Here is a 21,652-nt window from a genome sequence, read left to right as displayed (position 1 = left end):
TATCACTGAAGACACCATACACTTAGTCACAAGACACTGAGACCTGATGGTACTAGCCAGAGCTTCCTAACATCTGGCTAACTGTCACAGTATTGGAGGGTGCTGTGTAAGCAGCTGAGGGAGACCAGTCATCAACAGTCTTACCTGACTGAGGATTTGTTCAAAGATCAGTCATGTGCGAAGAACACTTGCCTTCCTCTTCGGAAGAACTAATGGCCTCTAAATTGACTATCACCCCATGAAATCAATGCTCAAGGTCTTCCAATGACCTGCCATTTTCAGCTTATTTTATTTTACCTTATCACCTGGCTTTACAGAACCTAGTCACTACCATGTCCTTTTATCCCGGGGTTTAGAGTCACTACTACAGCAAGCCTCATCACTGGGGGTCTCAAATGCTATCTTCTTGGCAACTATGATTCGTGCTGTAATAGAGTCCTGTTCTACCAAGTGTGAGTCTCTGGAGCATCCCTTTTCTGTTAGAGACATGTCAGTGCTATGCTCTGTTCCATAGGGACAAGTTATTACCACATCCTTTCTCCTGGAAATGAGCAACTAGCAATATCGTCTGATTCCACCAACCGGTGTACACGCATGTGTGTGTATGTTTGTATGTGTGTTTGTGTGTATTTGTGATCTGTACTGTCCTGAGCTTTAAGAATGAATACAAACCTCAAGTCCTAGTTGCCATAGACCCTAAGCACAGGATCATCACTCCACTGCAGTTTTAAACACAGGTGCCCTAGAGTGACGTGTGGCTGTGGTTTCCTGTGTAACATCATACCTGGACTCTTTAGAAAAGCTGGTAAGGTGAAACAGTCATCACTAATTTGTGCCAAATCTTCAAAAGTTCAATATATCGCACATAAAGTTTTATTTACCCCACTCACATGATAGACTTATAAGAATTTTGTTTTCCTTTTTTGCCTGAAATGTACTATTTTATTTGCTACGAGAAAACCAACAAACAAACAAATAAAAAATGAACCAACCAAACATCATCATCATCAACAACAGCAACAAAACACATGAGGCACAAATCATTTCCAGTTTTTCAATACTAGAAGAATGGTTGAGAATAGAATGGAGTCAACTTGGTAGATAGAAAGGGGACTTGAATAATCTGGTAAATGTGATGGAGTCTTTGCCTGGCAGGCTACACTGGTGTCACAAACACAAGACTACACTACACACTGACTAGATATTTCATCACTTCCAGGCTTCATGGCCATTCATGTTACTCAGAAGCTGATCTTATATGGACTCTTAGAGGAAACTACGCAAGAGGAAAAGTTTCTTTGTCCTTAGTTAAGACATCAATGTGAGGGATTTCACCTTTGCTTTATATACTGGTTAGGTTTTATCAACTGGATACAAGCCTAGACATATCTGGGGATGGGGAATCACCCTCCCTAATCTACTGGGATTAGAGGCTTGAGCCACATTGGCTCAGTTGGAAGACGAACTCTCAACTGAGGAATTCTGTCCATCAGATTGGCTTATGGGAATGTCTCTGGAACATTTTCTTGATTGATAAGTAATGTAGGAGGAGCCAGCCCACTGTGGTGAGACCCATCCCTAGAAAAGTGGTCCTGGAGTGTGTGAGAAAGCATGATGAGCGAGCCCTGGAGAGCAAGTCAGTAAGCAGTGCTCCTCCACAGTCTACTTCAGTAGAACTGAACTTCAGTAGAACTCTTAAGTTCCCTCAATGGTAGACTGTAACATGGCAGCCAATTGAATCCTTTGTTCCCTCAAGCTGATTTGGTTAGTGTTTAATCACACCAATAAAGAAACAAATTGTAACAATGTACAAATCCTTTCTTGGAGCCTGTGACACTGAGTGTTGTGACAATGGCTATTGGTGCCCACACATCCCCACCCCTGTCTGACTTATCCTGAAGAGAGGAAGTAATGTCTATTTAGTGCACTGATGACAGACTAAAGAAGTGATTCCACCCAGGTCTGGTTTAATGACCCAGTCAGTTTATTAGGGTATAATTGAAACTTTTATTGTCCCCTGTCTTCCCATTCAGGCAGGCACATACATGAGGATGACTTAACATCCTGGGACTTCACTTGGGTTGGGATTTACATACACTCTTCTGACATGCACTGGGAAACCTAGGACCTTCACCTGCATGCATTTTGCATGCGAATATTAACACTGCACCTACCAAGCTAGGACATTACCCACCCCTAGTTGGGATGCATGTACACACCACTATAGAAAATGGACAGGATTCTTTGTCCCAGTAACACACTAAGATCTACCCTTTTTGTATCTAGTTTGTATTCACATATATCTGAATATGGGATTGAGGGGGCCGATTGCATGGACAACCTCACTTCCAAATGTCAGCACCCATTGTGAAGACAAGACAACCACACCTCCTCAACTCACCTTTGATTCTTCCGGCTCCTTTTCAATGCAGCAATTGTGTTATACATTCTGCCTGGGGGAAACACAAACAACTGACCCCAGATAGGCACCTATGGTAGACCAAGGAAAACAAACCTGTCAGGTCTAGCTACATGAATGAGTGGGTTTATTAGGGTGAGTGTAACTTACAGGAGCATTAATCACTCAATGACAGCTGCATCACTGAATAAGTCCCCCTCAGCTGGGCAATAGCTGCAGCCACGGAGCCCCCTGCAGGATTGGCAGCTCAGGTGCTCTGAAATCCCCCCACCAAGAATACTTAGTGGTTATATAATGTTGAGAAAAGAATCATGACTCTTTTAATGTTCTGTACTTTTTAAGACATGTTTTTATTTACCTTTAGAGACTCTCTTTTGAATTTAAAATGTGTCTGTATGTGTGGTGTATATGTTTCCATGTGTGTTGGCATGTCAGACTTATGTTGCTCTTCTTCCACAATTAATTTCTATCTTTCTCATCAAGGAAGGTCTCACAATCCTACCTACTACTTGGATGTCTATACAATCTAGCTAGCGAGCTTGCTCCATGGTTCCACCGTCTCTGGTTTTTGAGTGTAGGATTATGAGGTGGCTGCCATATCCACTCAATATTCACGTGCATTCTGCAGTTTGAGCTCTAGTTCTCATATCTGCATGGCAAGTGCCTTAAGCACTGTGTGTGTGTATGTGTGTGTGCGCACGCGCGTGTGTGTGTATGTGTGTGTGCGCACGCGCGTGTGTGTGTTTGTGTGTGTGTTTCTGTATGTATCTCTGTGTGTGTGTGTGTGTGTGCGTGTTCACACGCACGCACTCATGTGCACACATGCACAAGTAATAGTAGATGCCTGGTAAGATCAAAGACTTTGGAAACCTCTGAAGCTCTGGGGCTTTGGGTAGTTTCCCAGTGTGGGTGCTGAGTCCTGAACTCAGTCTGCTACTGGTCATATCAGTGGAGTAGCAGATGACAATAGAAGTTCAAAGTGTCAGCATACTAGGACGTAACTCCCTGATTAGTGAGTCCCTGATAGGATGGGCCCTGAGACCTCAGACCCCAGAATATCTTTTGCTTCTGCTGTGCCTTTATATATTTGTGGTGCTGTCTTTCTCTGGTATCTGATATGGTGTGGATGGGTGTAAGGAGATCTCCACTGGTTATAATGTAGTGTGTTTATCTCATGGAAACATTATGTTCTGGGTATTTAACCTGTGGGTTATTATGAAGATGATTTCTTCCTAAGCTGTACTATCTAATTGATAATAATAGTGTCAGTTTAAATAGAGTTTTGATGATTAAAAATAAAACAAGGAAGTGTTACACAGCTAGGAACACATGAGTTTCTATTGAGGAGCCATATAGACTGTGACTTAGGTTAATGATTAAGAAAATCAATTGAGTCCCAGAGCCTGACTAGCTTAAATTCTTTTAATCTTAATATTGGGAGTTGTGTTCTCAGGTTTCTGGGTGCACAGCTGAAACAAGGTTTTGAAAATAACTTAAAGTTAGACAAAGAAGTTTCTGTTAAATAGGTTTGAGGAGAAAAACCCAGGAAGACAACTAAAGTTTTAGGAAAGCACAGAGGTGAGTGAGGAACTCTTTCAGGGAACAAGAACAAAGGAGTCCAATTATTAGCTGACAAATCTTTCTTGCTAGGATTAGTTGATGACCAAAAGTGATGATTAATTCCTTATACCTACTTCTGGCCACAATCTCCTGATATAAAACAATACCCCTTGATGAGTGGGTATGTACCCTAAAGAATTAAAATAGAGCTGATTCATTCTTTTCATATATAAAAGTTTAGGCTTGCGATTCCTTATGAGATTACCTTTCAAGAAAAGCAATAAAGTAATTGGTCCTTTCTTTGTAGCTGCACATCCTGTCAGTAAAAGACCTGACTGAGAAGAATATCTTGCTCGTCTACATGGTTAATCTATAACTAGTTGCTTGGGTAAGAATGTTTGTGGGTTCCTGGGATGACTTGTTATCCACCCGTAATACGTAAAATGTTGAACTATGCAAGGGATATGGAAAACATGCTGTTTTTAACTGTTTGTTTTGTATTCATTGTAATCATTCACTTGAAAAAGAGAATGCAACCATGGTGTAATTGCTATAATGATTGAAAAAATTTGGTTGGGGTATATAAGCTGTTTAAAAAAAAACTATACAGTACAAAGAATATAGAAGAACAGAGAATAAAGAAGGAATCCATCGAGAGAGAATGAGTGTCTTTTTCCCTTGACCCCTCAGATAAAAGTCTCAGAATGTGCTGACTCTGTGGCTTCCCTTTGAGTTCTGTGCTGTTGGGGGCTGCCCTGCAGTCTGTGATATCAGGCCTTCCATGAGAGGAGAATGTGCTCTTAACTGTTGAGCCATCTCGGTAGATCTTTAAAAGAAGATTTACTTTATTATTTTATAAGTATGCATCTTTGAATGTGTATGAGCATCTGAGGAAAGGTCTTTCTATTTTGGGGGGGGTGTTGTAATGCAATTATTACATTTCTTCCTTTCCCTTCCTCCCTCCATTCCCTCCCATATGCCACTCCCCACTCTCCTTCAAAGTCATGGCCTTTTCTTTTGTTTTTCCACACATATGTACGTATGTACAGTTATATTCCTAAACATAACCTGTTCAATGTGTATAATGTTACATTTATTTATGCTTTCAGGGATGACCATTTTCACTGGACAATAAGGATACCACATCTCCTGATCTCAGCTTTACTCGGTGGTCTATATCTTGTGTAGGATTATGTTCTTAAGGCTTTTCACTTCCAAGTTTGGCGTGTTCATTAGTCATCTCCTTCAGCTCACCTCTGGGCAGTCATGTTGGTAAGAAGAATATCCCACTACATCATACTAATGCTTCCCATATGCCCATGGGTGAAGATATCATTCATTGGCACATGAGCAATCACCATGGGCCATCCCACTGAAAAAAACTGATTCTCGTTCCCTCAGCATCATCAACTCCCTCATCTATGGGAGAAGCTCCATGACCCATTTCTCTCTCCATACTGGAGTATTGATGTCTTGATTTTGGGGCAGACCAAGGAATGTCCCCCTCTGTTAATCCCACTGGGTGAGAATAAGACAACTATCACAATTTTGAGCCAAATTTGAAGAAAGCTTGATTTTTATTGTAGTGTACCTGAGAGCTGTCCAGAGACTGCCTTCCTGGTCCAGTTAAAGAGAACAAATCTGAGTTCATTGCTTAGGGCTCTCTTAAGGGTAAAATCAGGAGTACTTGCAAAGCAGGCTTATAGAAATCAATGGAGCAATAAGGAAGTACAGAAAAATCTTATGAAAACAAAATAACAGTAGCAACAAAACCAGGCCTCCACCATGTTGTTGTCACATGACTAGGGAGGGAAACAAAGCATTTGAGTGTTCCCCAATACAAGTCAAGACCAGACACTGCAAATTTGTGGGGGAAAACATGGCGACCACTTAAGACAGAGGCATAGGCAAGGACTTTCTGGATCAGACTCTTATAGCTCAGCAAATAAGGGCAATAATCAATAATTGGGAAATTATTAAACAAAAATATTTTGTATAAAAAATTGTCAGAAATTGGGAGCATAGGGACCTTGGGAGAGGGTTGAAGGGGAGGGGAGAGGTAGTGAGGGGAACAGAGAAAAATGTAGAGCTCAATAAAAATCAATAAAAAATTTTCAGACAAAGAAGAAACACACCATAGAATGGAATAAAACCTTTGCCAGTTATAAATCTGATAGAGAATTAGCTACAATATATAAAGAATTAAAAAGTAAACACCAGAAAAACAAACAACCCAATAGAAAATGGGCTATAGAACTGAACAGAGAATACTCAAAAAAGAAAAAAAAATGGCTAATTAGGATTTGAAAAAGTGTGCAACATCACTGGCATCAGAGAGATGCAAATTAGAACTACTAAGGGGCTGCAGACCTAATGTCTGTCTCCCATTGTGGGGCTGCTTTCTATCTCTCCTATCTTGTATGCACTTGAGAGAAAAGTGTTCCCAGTCCTGCTGGTCCTGTGCAGTCCACAGTCAGTTCAGCATCCTCTGAGCAGCCACAGCATCTCCACTGTGCTAACTGCCTGGTCCAGGCTCACTCAGGCTAGTGCTGTGAGATGCTGCAACAGGTAAAGGTCCTGGCCAACAAGCCTGCAATTCTGAGTTAGATGCTCTGAACTCTCATGGTGGAAGGAAAAAACTGACTATACAAGTTCTCCTCTGGCCTCCACATGCACCTATAAGTTAAATAAGATAAATGCTTCAAATAAAGAATTTCAAACGTCCTTAAGGGATTCAAATTAATTCTCACTTACTATTAAAGACTTAAAAAATACATGATTATTGGTTTGCTAAATACAATTATGTTGAACATTGAAGAACCTATTTCATTTTTATTACCTGTCAAAATTATGACAATATATAATCTACATCCTATCAATTTTTGTTAGACGGGCAGATACAGCAATTAAATTATATAAGTTCAGAATTTCAGAATAGTCGGACTATTGTCTTACTTAAATCTAAAAGCTATCACAAGGTGAGGTGCATAGTTTAGTGACAAAATGCTTACCTAGCATCTACAAGGCCTGGGTTGGAGCCCTAGTCTTAGAGTAATTGAATAAACAGGCTATTGTATAATTAATTCATTTGTTTAAAACAGTATGTATTTGTATTCTTATATAATAAGATTAAAATAATCTGAATGTTAAAAAAATTATTTGGAGATTATACCTCATTCCATGCCCAAAGCCTAAGATAAGACAAGACAAAAAAAATGACCACAAATCCTGTCAAGAACGTGAGGAAAGAGTAACACTCATCCATGGTCAGTAGCTGTGGGCGATGTGAGTTTGAACTAATTTTTGAGTATGTCTCTCTAAGGACAACTTTGGCATCTTCAGTCACTGTGTCGAGGAGAAGAAGTTGTAAGTAAAAGGTTTTTCTAAAGTAGAGACCAGTAGCCAAGAGCCCACCATTAACTGAGGCAAATTTCTCCAAATATTTCAAAAGTTTTTCTTCTAACGTTTCCCTTTTCTTACTGTCCAACAAATAAGGAGATTTAATGATTTTTTTCAGTTGTTCAGCAGGCACTTGGGAATCCTTAGCAATGACTTGCAGGGATGCATCATCCACTCCAAAGAGGACTCGATAGTGGTTTAACTTCTCCTTCACCTTCTCCACATCATCCCTGAGGATGCCCACTACAGGAAGAGTAGCTAAAAGTCCAGTCTTGAAGGCTTCTAACCAGATAGTCTGTTGCATAGACTTGTTCTTTCTGTCAATCGTTGCTTCTGTGATATTAGGCAAGGAAAGCATAAAATTGTGGCGCTTTTGAGCAGGAAGATCCTTTACCAGGGTATTCATCAGGACTGGAAAATCATAGTCAGATAAATATCTGTTAGAAATCAAGAAAATCTGTGGCGCATCCAAGCCATTTTTCTTTAAGGTATCTATGTAGGAGTTTCGGATCTTCGACAGGATATTTTTCCTGTCAAAGGTACGTGCTTTGGATTTCTTTTCATTTTGTAAATCATCATCCACCTTGGTTCTTACAAAGTAGTAATTCTTTTTCATGAATTGGATTGCTTTGGCAAGGTCTAGTTCAAGTTTTGTAAAACGTGTGGCAGAAACAATAATGAAGAAATCATACTCTTGGAATTTCACTTTCTCCAGATACTCTTTTGGCGGAAAGTTCATAGTTCCAACACCAGGCAGGTCCCATAGAGTCAAAGTTTTAACTTTGGGGTGTTTGTATGCAGTTCTCCTCATAGTTGTCTCTACCACCCCAATGTCAGCTGCGCCTTCATCTTCAGGTCCTAACCCCCTCAGGGCATTGATCAAACTGGACTTCCCTGCTCCAGACTCTCCAGTGACAGCAACATTTATTGGGACGTTATCAATATTTTTTAATGCAGCACTGATTGCAGAGTTTGCCCCCTGAATGTTTCCTTTTGTCAGGTGTAACTCAATTGAATCGATGGTTTCCTGAGGAATGATTTTGCTTTCTGTCTTAAAGTTCTTGAAATATAAAGTAAAGCTGGACTCCAAATCTCCATGGTGTTCATCCTTAGAGAAGGACTTACCCATGGCTGTGGTGAAAAGGGGTCCTGAAAGAAAGAGGGGAGAGTAAATTGCAAGAGATTGTAGATGCCTTTGAGCTTACCTCTGTGTTCTCGATGCTGCAGCTTCAGAGATGTTCTGATATTAACCAGTTCCCGTGTATTTGTGCTTTCTTTTTTGTCAACAAGATACAAACTATAGTCCTTCTGTAGGAGAAAGCCTCATCTGAGGAATTACCTCCATCAGACCGAACTGGGGGCACGCCTACGAGGCATTTTCTATACTGAGGATTGATATGGGATTTCCCGGTCCATGGTGGGTGGCACACCCCTGGACAGGTGGTCCTGGGTAATTTAAGAAAGCATTATTTAACTGTAGTTGGACTTTTTCATGGAGACTACCACCTCCCCAATTATGACATGGGGACTTATTGTTAATTATAAAAGTTCATCCAATAGCTTAGGCTTATTTGTAACTAGCTCTTGTACCTTAAATTAACCCCGTATCTTTTATCTACATTCTTTTATGTGGCTCAGTTACCTTTACTCTTTACTGTCATGCTGCTTCCTTTTATCTGCTGGTGGCCCTTCCTTTCTTCCTCCCAGAGTTCTCTCTCTCTCTCTCTCTCTCTCTCTCTCTCTCTCTCTCTCTCTCTGGCTGTCCTAGCTATCTCTCCTGCCTAATTAATGGCCATTTAGCTTTTTATTAAGCCAATCAGAAGGTGCCTTGCAAAGATACATCTTTACAGTGTAAAAAAAAAAGATTATTCCACAACTTTGAACTACAGAGAGCAAGCCAGTAAACAACATTCTCCCATTGTTCCTGCCTGTACTCCTCAGGGTTTCTGCCCTGCCTTTTTTCAACAATGTACTGTGTTCAGAATGTGTAAGCTCTCAAAATGGTTTTCTTTTCAAAACGCTTTTGGTCACGGTGTTTATAAAAGAAATAGAAAGGAAAATAGGAGAATTTCTACTAGCTCTCAGTTAAGCCCTCAAATATGGAAAAATTAAAACTTAAGTAAAGCAAGGGAAAATAAAATAACAAGATACACAAGCCCTTTAGCCAGCATCAACAAGTATAAAAACATGAACATCTTTATAGCATCTAAACTAACTGCAATATTCTATATGAAAACATATGTTGTCTCCATCTGCGCACACTTCCTTCAGTGTGTGCCTTCAAAATTAATGGAAATTTAATCAGCATATGCCTAGTTTTATACACTGAAAAATAAGTAACAATGAATGATACTTGACATCAGTATTTAATCAATGACAAATCTCTCTAATGAGGCTGTTTTGTTTTTGTTTTCAAAAGATTTCAGTAACTTCAGCTATTGAATTTTGTTGAAATAATTCTTTATTTGCCTAGGTTTACTTTCCTTATGTCTTTTTCATGACTTAGAACTCATCTGCATAAAGAATATAAACTTGCAATAACATAAAATTCTTTATACTTAAAGTCCATGTCCAAATCCATTTCTTCAATAAAACATTTCAGTGTTCTCAAGTAATTATTTCGATTCACTATTTTCTCTTAACATTGTATTTTATGAAAGCACTATAACTGTGCACTGGAGACACTGGTCAATTGGTAGAGAGCTTTCCCACCATGGATAAGGCTTTGGATTCAATCCCCAACACCTCATCAAATACAGGCATTCGCAGATCTCTGTAATTCTGGTGTTCAGGAAGTAGAGGTAAGAAGGTCAGTACTTCCAGGTTATCCTTGGTACATTGTGAGTTAGAGGCTAGCCTGGGCTAATTAAGACCCTATCTCAAAAAAAATGAATAGAAAGTCCAGCAAGATGGCTCAGCAGGTAAATACACTTGCTGTCAGGCCTAAACATCTGAGCTAGATTGTTGGGTATTTAACTACTTCAATCTCATATTTCTGACTTTTGTTCTCCACACACCTGCCTACAAGACCTCCCATGGCAGCACAATGGACCTCACCATCAGTTAAGGAGACAGCAATCTCCCTGGAGCCTTTTCCTGTCTCACCCATAGCAAATCAGTTTGCAGACTTAATCTCTGTTTCCAAATCCACTCACAGCTGATCATCCCTCCTACATTATCTTCCTCAAGACCTCCTCAATCCCAGCTCTGATTATGTCAGCAACATTACTATATTTCCTATGATTGTTGTTGTAACAACATAGACAACCAAATTGGCCAAATCAAAAGCAGTCTCATACAAGCCAGGGATCTCCATAGGATCATTCTGAGCATATGGGCCTGCATAAGCACATACCGACTCACTTCAGAGCAAGCAACTGTCCAATCTTCAGGACAAACGGGGGCAGCTGTGCAGGAAGACAGAGCTGCAGAAAATTGTTCAGCCTGACTGAAGGCACAGGCCAAAAAAAGGAGAGGAGGGTAAAGAGAATGTCCGGAAAGAGAAGTTAGAATACAGTTGAATAAACACCATAGCCAGATTTACTGTTGAAGGGGACAGTCACTCACAGGGCACAGACAGAATGTCCCGGAAGCACATAAGCTGTCCTATCTTTTCAGTTTTCCCTTTTCATTTTTTCAGCTCTAGTTCCTGGATCTGTGACCCAGACCCCAGTGTGATAGTTGTCTGCAAGGTCTTTCCGCTGAATATGAACACAGGGAACGAGAAGGCTGTGATACAGCAAGCATTATAATGCCTGATTTAATGTCACCACATTCTGACACTGTTCATGTTTCTCACAGATGGAGAGAAGATCCTTAACACTCCTGCTTGACAATAAAGAAAATCACCATGAACAAGATTCTACATGCTCAGATTTCCATACCCAGCTACAGCAGAAGCAGCATGTGGAGAGAACTCTTCTCCACAGGCCAGAGGCCCCCAGATGTAAGCGATTAAATATTGACCATGAACTAGAAAGCAAGATAAGTGTGAGATAGAACAACCTCATGCTCATGGCAGAGGCATTCCACTACCTGAAAACTATCTATTTACAACCATTTTAGGGAGAGGAAATACAAGACAATCTAAAACAACTGTATGTGGTTTTGCTAAAACCAATATAAAGATCATTAACTTTAGGTCTAATTCACCTTTTCTAATTGGCTAAGACCATCCACAAGCTGGTTCTGCCTGCCTCCCACCAAAGCTCCTTAACTTCCAACTGAGGCACCTCACTCAAAGGGTATGTTCCTGAATGTCTTGTTACCTAACAGCTCTGATGAGAAAAGAGATGGTGAGGGTTCAAAGATAGATCTGAAGGCTCCTGCCCACTTACCAAACTGTCCTGTGTCCAGTGGATTCGCTCACTGTAGTTCAGCTGCAGGAATCACTCTCTCCACTGCGCTCCAGTCTCTACAATGGCAGCCCACCTCTGCTTCCTCTGTGGACTGCAGCAGGTTTAAGGCAGTTGGGAGGGACTTATACACTCTTCTGACTTCTGCCCCTTCCTTCTCAGTGTGTTTTGGCCAATGATCAAAGCGTATGGATCTTGCTGTTTTTCAGAATCTCCTGCATTTCCAAGAAGAAGAAAGAGAAAATGAAACTACCACTAGTTTTTCATTCTGTTCTTTCTTTGGTTTTTGGCAGCACATATTGGACAGTCTTAAAAGCGTCAAGGAATGGAATGTGGGGTTAGCACTGACAATGACCTGTAGTGCTGAGGGAACTCACTGGAAAACACCTCAACAAAATCAAACAACATCTTGGGACTGAGCTTTTAATTTGTTTCCCTGTGGTGTCTAGCAGGGACATTGTTGTCCTAGGAGAGGGCAACTCCATCTTAACTCTTCTATATATGTGTGTAGATTGCTTTAGGAAATGTCTGCAGTGGCAGATTTCCATGACAATTGGAAAATCTTTCAGTGTTCTTTATCCCTCCCACTTTCCTTCCTCTATTTTATCCTCTACCCCCCACTCCCCACTTTAAACTTTCTTGAAAACATAATTTTCTTTTAACCCTTTCTACTAGTGCCTACTATCTGTCCTCTCTTGCTGGTCTCACCCCATGACCACATAGTAATATAAAACCTCTGTGGATATTCCCAATTGAACACTCATATTTGAACGGTGAGAACTAACATCCACAAATGAGAGGAATGAAATGATGTTTATCTTCCTAGACCAGTTTCACCTCACTCAGAATGGTGATTCCAGCTCCATCCACTTTCCCTTATGTTTTGAAGTTTCATTTTGCTTAATAGATGAGAAATATTTGATTCTGTAGTGGGGCCACATTGTCATTATCCGTTCCTCAGTTGATGCTGTCTAGGCTGTTCCCATTTCCCATCTAGAAATATCTACTGTGGATAGAGCATGAATGAACATGAATGAGGAAGTACCTCTATAGTTGAATACAGAGACCTTTGCCCTGGAGTGACACAGCGGGATCTTGTGTTAAATCTGTTTTCACTGTCTGTGGATCTTCCTCACCTTAGTGTCTGTACCAGTTTGCCCTCCCACCAGCAGTGACTGAATGCTCTGCTTTACATATATCCACAGGACTCAGAAACCAACTTTATAATTTGGGGAGTCAGTCTACAGTTTATTGACGATATGTGCATATCAAACAGCCCTCTGTGGGTAAATGTTGAGAGGAGTGTACAGTTCCCAACTCTTTTATTCTTCTCCAGCATGTTTTTTGACTGCTTGCTGCCATAGTCATGATGTTCATGGACTGACCCTCTGATTCTCTAAGCAACACCCAATTAAATGTCTTTTTTAATATGCTGCCTTGGTCGTGGTGTCTATTCACAGTCAAAGAAGTTGAAGCTACATTGCTATCACTCACCTTGTCCAAAATTTACTTTCAAATTAATCAAAGACTTCAAAGTTACACTAAAATTCTGTACCTTCTATTGAAAAATATAAGGAGTACATTTCAGAATATAGGCTCAGTTATGATCTTTCTGTATGGAACCTCTCCACACAGGGAATGCGGTCATTTATTCTAGTGTAACAGCCTTCATGATAGGGAGAAAAATCTTTAAAAGCATCAAATTAGTTAAAGGATTGCAGTAAAGAATATGCAAAAACAAAAACATTGCTCTAAGAAAGCAATTCAATTAAAATTGATTATGGCACTGACCAGAGCATTCTCAAAAGGAGAAACACAAACAAGAAATAATGAAGAGTGTGTTCAACATCCTAGCCATCAGGAAACCTCAAATTAAAACTACCTTGAGATTTCATTGAATCAGAATAGCACCTTCATCCAGCAACTGCTAGTAGCACATACAGAGATCTATAGCGAAGCACTGGGCCGAGCTTCTGGAGACCAGTCTGACGGAGGGAGGAGTAATAACGTGAGCAAAGGGGTCAAGACCATGATGGTGACACCCACAGAAACAGCAGACCTGAGCTATGAGAGCTCACTGACTCTGGACTGATAGCAGGGAAACCTGCATAGGACCAAACTTGGCCCACTGAATGAGGGTGACAGTTGCATGGTTGGGCAGTCAGTGGGGTCACTGACAGTGGGACCAGGATTTATCCCTAGTGCTTGAACTAGCCTCTTGGGGCACGTTGTCTTTGGAGGGATACCTTGTTCAGCCTAGATATAGGGGAGAGGGCCTTGGTCTTGCCTCGAAGTGTCAGACTTTGTTGACTCCCCATGGGAAGCATTATCATTTCTGAGGAGTGGATGGGGGAGTGGAAGGGAGGGTGAGGAGGGAGGAGGGGAGGGAGCGGGCATGGGGATAGCTATGTAAATCAAGAAAAGATTGTATTTAAAAATTCTTAATTAATATAAATAATATATATTGTTAAAATTAAATTAATAAATTTAAATAAATTAAATGGTTAAAAGAAAAGAAAACACACAAAACTCTGGCCAGTGAAGTAGGTAGGCTAACTGTTGATCTTCACCTTTCCCTCCCCTTCTCCAAATGCAAAAAACAAAACAAAACAAAACAAAAACCAGGCCTTTTAGGGATATTAAACCGAAAGGAAATAGCAAATTACAGTTAGACTAGGTACAACCCCTCATATCAATGATAGATGAGGCTGCCCAGCAGGAGTAAAATGTTACCAAGTGCAGGCAAAAGAGTCAGAGACGCCCCGACTCCCACTGTTAGGAGTCCCACAAGAAGTGAAGAAACATCTTAATGGAGGGTATTGTGGTCGATTTTAATGTCAACTGATCACAAATTAGAATCACTTCATAGGAAACCTCAGCTGAAGAAGTTTTCTGATTTTCTTGGTTGATGATGGAAGACCCATCCAAATGACAAGGATACAGCAGGGGGATCAATCACTTGCCTTGTGCTGGCTTGGCCTTTCTGCAGGTTGATTAATTCTGTCTCTGTTGCTGGTTCCTTCACTGTTACCAAAACAAGCACTTTCAGGAATCCCTCTGGACTCTTGACTCTACAAAAAGCTTTCAGATTTTCTTTGCCAGATTGGGACTGTGGAGGTACTCTGCCTTGTGTCTGAGCAATCATGTGATTGTTGGTCTGCCTAGTGAGAGAGAGAGTCATTGTGGGGCTCCCCTGACTGTTGAGGCACGCCCCCTTAAGTATTGAGCAATTAGTAAGTGCTCAACCTCTTAGCTGGAACTCAGTTGTTGATACTATTTTAATGTAAGCTGTCTAATATATTGTTGTATAGTATGTACGCATTATACATATATATAAATATATATATATATATATATATATATATATATTCACTCCACTGAATCTCATCCTTCAGAGAACCCTGACTAATTCCAAGAGGGTTGGAAGAGCAAGAGTGGTATGAAGGGGAGGGGTGAAAAATGGAGATGAGTTTAAGTGGGGAGGAGGGTGGGAGGGCAGAGGAGGAGGGAGTGGGGGAAGGAATCACTAACTGAGCATGTCTGAAAACACTATATGAATCCTACTACTTTATGTGTGCTTAAGGAGCTTAACTGGAGTTACTGTGTGTAGGAGTGGGTAATGCTCATTCAGGAAGATATAGGTTATCAAATGGAAGCTGAGTGCAAGATGTGGAATACCCACTCCCGACATGATGATCAGGGAGGTCCCAGAGATCCTAAACAATACAGGCTACTATGATTTCTCTTGATTCACCAGAACCTGGTGGTAAGATTCTATTGCTGAAGACACCATACACATTGGGGACAGGATCAATAGAACTGTTGGTACTGACCAGAAAGCTTCCTGTCTTCTAACGAACACTCACAGTGTTGGAGAGTCCTGTGCAGGTTGCTGAGGGAAAACGGTCATCAATATTCTTACCTGAGTGACCCCTGGCTTTTTTTCCAGGTACAGTCCCTGTGGGAAGAATAATTAGATTCCTCTCCTGCAGAAATCTTGGCATCTAAATTGACTGCTGTCCCACGACCTCAAGACCCAAGGCCCAGCTCTGCCATGTTCAGCTTACTTTCCCCTACCTTTTACTTGGCTTTACAGAGATGAGTGACTGCCTTGTCCTTTAATCTCAGTGTTCAGTCACAGCTGCAGCATGCCTTGCCACTGTGGGTCTGAAATGCTATCTTATTAACCATGATGACTCATGTTGTAATAGAATCCTGTTCTACCAAGTGTGAGTCTCTGGAGCATCCTTTTCTGTTAGAGCCATGCCAGTGCTGTGCTCTGTTCCATGGGAATAAAGTTATTGCCACATCCCTTCTCCTGGAAATGAGCTACTGAGTCGTTTTAATAGAGTCCAAGATATTTTGTGTATCTGTGTGTGTGTGAATGTAGATGTATATGAGATCTGCACTCTCCTGTGCCACAAGAATAAATATGAGCTTTAGGGCTGGAGAGATGGCTCAGAGGTTAAGAGCACTGACTGCTCTTCCAAAGGTCCTGAGTTCAATTTCCAGCAACCACATGGTGGCTCGCAGCCATCTATAATGAGATCTGGTGCCTCTTCTGGCATGCAAGCATACATGGAAGGAATGTTGTAGACATAATAAACAAATAAAAAAAAAGAATAAATATGAGCCTGGGTCCTATGTGACACAGACCCTGAGCCAAGGACACTCACACCTGCAGCTCCAGACACATCTGCCTAGCTGTAGTTTCCATCCCAATTGTACTGGGACTTTGAATACTAGAAGAATGACTGGGCAGCAGAATGTAGTGAATATATGGGGAACTGGAATAACCTAGGACATGTGGTGGTGACTTAGGCCAGGGAGGCTTTGACATAAACACAATCATACCTAGTAATGGGGAATCACTAGAGTGCTGGGAATTAGAGGCATGATCCACATTGACTCACTTGGAAGAGGAACTCTCAGTTTGGAATTGCCTCCATCAGATCTGGTTGTTCATATGTCTGTAGGGGCATTTTCTTAATTGATTAATTGATATAGGAGGAACCAGCTCACTATGGTGAGTCCCATCCCTAGGAATGTGGTCCTGGGTAAGAAAGCAGGGTGAGCGAGCCCTGGAGAGCAAGGCAGTAAGCAGTGTTCCTTCCCAGTCTACTTCAGTTCCTGCCTCGACTTCCCTTGATGGTGGACTGTAACCTGCCAGTCAATGAAATCATTTCCTCTCTAGGTTGCATTTGGTTAAGTTTAATCACATCATATGTATACATATATGTACATACATACATATATTCCTAAATGTAACCTGTTCAGCCTGTGTAATCTTAGTTGTACATATGCTTTCATGATTGACTATTTTGTACTGGACAACCAATAGGTGTGCTCTGTCTGGGAAGAGCACCTCTCGGCTCTCAGTTTTCATTTTTGGCTATAATTTTTCATGTAGGGTTGAGTCCTCCAAGATTTTTTCTTGTCAAGTTTGACATGTTCATTGGTCATCCTTTCTCAGATCACATCTAGGCAGTGAGACAATAGCCCAACTAAGTCTCACCAACTGGTGAGCACCAACTGGTGCTGCCCATATGCCCATGGGTGAAGGTAGAATTCATGGGAACATGGGTGACTACCATGGGCCATCCCATTAAAAAATACTGACTCTGAATGTGTGTGGGTTGGTGCCAGCAATCACTGCTGCTGGGAGTTCATGACCACAACTGCCCTGCCATATAAGGAAGACACTAGTTCACAGCTTATCTGATCTCGGGCTTTGACGTTTTTTCTTCCTCTACTTTGCTGTGCTTTTTAGACTTTGTGGGTAAGAGTTGTACGGTACAGATGTCCTATTGAAGGCTGGAGGCTGGACACCCCACTGTTACCTTCTGTCAGAGCCTCTGTCAGCTGCTCTGGTCATCTATTCAGGGCTTTGCTTGTACTCGGTGGGAGAGACGGTGTGAGTACTCATCTCACGTTGCTTGTTAGAAGAACACTGACTCTATATAATTTGATTTATTGTTTTTAGTGAGCTATATATTTTTCTTCACTCCCCACCCTTCCACTCACCTCCCCTTCTACCCTATTCCATGGTCACCATGCTTCCAATTTACTCAGGAGATTTTGTCTTTTTCTATTTCCCATGTAGATTAGATCCATGTACGTCTCTCTTAGGGTCCTCATTGTTGTGTAGGTTCCCTGGGATTGTGAACTGTAGGCTGGTTTTTCTTTCCTTTATATCTAATAACTACTTATAAGAGAGTACATATGATGTTTGTCTTTCTGAGTCTGGGTTACCTCACTCAAAATTGTATTTTATAGCTCCATCCATTGCCTGCAAATTTCAAGGTGTCATTATTTTTTTCTTCTGTGTAGCACTCCATTGTGTAAATGTACTACATTTTCCTTATCCATTCTTTAGTCGAGGGGCATTTAGGTTGTTTCCACATTCTGGATATGAAAAACAATGATGCTATGAATATAGTCGAGCACATGTCCTTGTGGTGTGGTTGAGCATCCTTTGGGTATATTGCTGGGTCTTGAAGTAGGTTGTTTCTTAATTTTCTGAGAAATCATCATACTGAAATCCAAAGCAGTTATACCAGCTTGCACTCCCACCAGCAATGCAGAAGTGTTCCCTTTACCCCACATCCTCTCCATCATAAGTTGTCATCAGTGCTTTTGATATTGGCCATTCTTACAAGTGTAAGACAGAATCTCAGAGTTGTTTTGATTTGCATTTCTCTGATGGCTAAAAATATTGAGCATTCCCTTAAGTATCTTTTAGCCATTTAAGATTCCTCTGTTGAAAGTTCTCTGTTTAGGTCTGTACTCCATTTTTTGTTGGGCTATTTGTTCTTTTGATGACCAATTTCTTGAGTTCTTTATATATTTTGAAGATCAGCCCTCTGTCCAATGTGGGATTGGTGAAGATCTTTCTTTCTTCATTCTGTAAGCTTCCATTTTGTCTTGCTGACTGTGTCCTTTGCTTTACAGAAGCTTCTCAGCTTCAGGAGGCCACATTTATTGTTTCTTACAGTGTCTGTGCCGCTGGGGTTGTATTTAGGAAGTGGTCTCCTGTGCCAATGTGTTCCAGGTATACTTCCCACTTTCTCTTCTATAAGGATCAGTGTGGTTGGTTTTATTTTAAGGTTTTGACCCATCTGGTCTTGAATTTTGTGCATGGGGATAGATGTGGGTCTATTTTCATTCTTCTACATGTTGACATCCAGTTATGCCAGCACCGTCTGTTGAATATATTTTCTTTTTTCATTTTATATTTTTAAGTGTAATTATTTTATTCTATTAATATTTATCTGATTTGGTTATGAGTTTTTCCATGGTTAGGAAATTTTTTAGTTTTGTCTAATCTCTTGCTCTTCTTTCTTCCCCTCTATGATTTCTCCACTCTCTCCTTTGTCCCTTCATTTATTTAACTTTGTTACTCAAATTTTTCTCTTTTCTTGCCCCTTTCCTTTGTCACAAGGGGAAGAGAAAGAATAAAAGCTTCTTGCTCTGTTTAACACAGAAGCACTTCCTGCTTTTTGCAGCTGGCTGTGTTCCAACTGAAACCTTTTATTTTGTTCCAAAAAGCAGCGGCAGGCACCTAAGCTGAGGGAGCAAGCAGCATTTGTCTCTGGCCACAGAACTGTGTGCAAACAGCAGGAAGCCCCGGTTTTTTCCTCTCTGTGTCCCAAGTCTCTATTAAGTCCAGATGCTTTAGCCTTTGTTTCTATTTCCAGAACCAGGAAAGGGGCACCAGGCAAAAAAAAAGGTGTTTGGGAATCACTCATGAAAAGGGGGCTGAAGGAAAAAGTTCTAGAAGGTCGTCCAAGGCCAGTGGGGCTCAGCCCCAAGTTAGATGATCCTGCTCTTTCCATAAACAGGAAGTACATACCAAAAGCTTTGAAAAGTGTGGAATAGACAGGCCGCACTGGTATAAAGCTGTCCACTAGATGGAGCAAGTTTGAACCAGCTTCAACTAGCAAGGCGAGGCTCGGGAAATAGTGATTCTGCTGGCACCAAATAGCAGACATCAGGCAGAAAAGGAAAAGAAAAAGAAAAAAAGAAAAAAAAAATGGCTGACCTCATCAGGTCAAAAAGAAATTAGTGTTTTCCATAGGGGCATAATAATCAAAACTTCCAGAAGACCTTTCAGAACTGCCATTCTCATGAAGACATAGCAAGGGCAATCAGAACATCTCTCAGAGAAAGAGTAGGTTAATGGACCTGTCAAATTTTGCTTTAAAAAAAGTTGATAAAATGAAAAAGACATGTTACTGACTTGGAGAAAATATTTACAAATTAAAAAATCAGAACTTATGCTACTGAGAGAACTCAGTGGGGGTTGGGAGGGGAGCAGACCAGGCTCTCCTAGTAGCCTGACAGAAATCTAAGCCTTAGATGGGACAGAGCTAAGTGACAGCCCTCAGAAAAACCACAGCCTTCTGCTGGCTCAGCAGACACTCACAGCCCCTTCTGTTGGCTCAGCAGGCCCCCAAGGTCCCTTTGCTGGATCAGCAGGCACCCCCAGTCTCCTAATAAATAAAGACAGTTTTCCCTAGCCTGTTGCTGGAAGGTCCCTAACCACTAGGACCATCCATCAATCAGTCCCCATACTAATCTTTCCTCCACCAATCAGCCCCAGATTAATCCCTTCCCTGTGGAATTACCTTAACTCCACTTAAAAGGGGCTTCTGATCTTCGTTGGGGGCCACCAAGTTGCCACCCCAACACTGGAATTAATAAAGTGCCCTTATTATTGCATAAGTGACTGTTGGTCTTCTTTGGAGGCTTCTCTTGGACCCTAACAGGGACTTTTGCTCAATTGTGTTCATAGCAGCATTATTTGTAATAACCAGAACCTGGAAACAACCTTAATTCAGAAGAAGAATTTGAAAGCAATCCAAATACACATCTGTTGGGTAAGGAGGATGCAGCACAAGCCTGTAACAGAACAGAAACCAGTGGATACACAGAATAAAGTACATCTGAATGCATACGCTTTCAAAGAAACAAGCCTCAAAGACACACACACTCCAACACTGACCTAGCATTCCAGAAAAGGCCAAACTACACTGTCCGAGAACAGATCGGTGGTAGCTCTGAATCAGGAAGACAGGCGATTCTACAGTCAGAAAGAGCACACAGTGTCTTAAGGTGGCAGAACACCTCTGTTCCCAGCTTCCTCAGCAAAGCCACGGTAACAGCTGCCCCTGATGGTCCCCCACAACATTTGAAACAAACTCTTCCATACTTTCCCTGATGATGAACTGAAACTGAGCCAAAAGAAACCTTTCCTCCTTCCTGTTGGGTCAGGTGCTTTGGTGACAGGGGTGTAACAGTACCCAACACCCGGCCCAAGTGGACAAGACACATACATTCCCCTGCCAGTCTCCCCATGCCCCTTCAACTTTTGCCCTTTTACTACAATGCTATCCCTGGGAAGCTTTGTTCTCTCTGCTTTGACTTCCTGGTAGCCTGCTCACTCCTCAGCCCGTGTGACTGGACCCTTTCTTCATATTGCATGGGCCTTTCCATCACCTTGGTTCTGTCTTTTTCTTTTACGTCCCTTACACTCCTACTTAGCAACCTTCGGCCTCTAGACCTCACTCCACAGTGTCTAGAGTGATCCTGGCCACCACACTGAGAACAGGGTGAGCCCGCATTCGATAGATGCTGACTGCAGTGGCCGGGCACAGAAACAAGGAGGTCATGATGACAACAGTAGTCAGGATGAGGAGGTCAGGATCACACTCCATAGCTTCCAAACCATAACCACAACTGCAAAAATCCTTTCAAGAAGCTGAATCCTGAAGGAAGGGCCCAGAGCTCTGTGGGAAAGCTGTTACCTAACATGAACAAAACCCTGAACGGATACCAGAACTAAAAAAGTAAAACACAGTTGAGTTGAATCCTTTCATCTAGTTCTAAGTTCAGGTAGGTGTTCTTCAAAGAAAAACTC

The 21,652-nt window shown here is 41.4% G+C and overlaps 1 protein-coding gene across 1 annotated transcript; it reads right to left on the bottom strand.

The window, feature by feature from the left end:
- Positions 1–7,066: 7,066 nt before the first annotated feature.
- Positions 7,067–20,576, bottom strand: LOC125390530 (interferon-inducible GTPase 1-like). The gene is given in 4 exon segments (XM_048419612.3): positions 7,067–7,283; positions 7,285–8,527; positions 11,716–11,948; positions 20,361–20,576. Coding segments are annotated over 2 exon segments (1,260 nt in total). The 5' UTR covers positions 8,508–8,527; positions 11,716–11,948; positions 20,361–20,576; the 3' UTR covers positions 7,067–7,246.
- Between the last annotated feature and the right edge of the window lie 1,076 nt (positions 20,577–21,652).

This window comes from Myodes glareolus, chromosome 13 (assembly GCF_982192425.1).
Source record: "Myodes glareolus chromosome 13, mMyoGla1.1, whole genome shotgun sequence".
In the NCBI taxonomy this organism is placed as follows: Eukaryota; Metazoa; Chordata; class Mammalia; order Rodentia; family Cricetidae; genus Myodes; species Myodes glareolus.
This window is presented reverse-complemented; position numbering and strand designations above follow the sequence as displayed.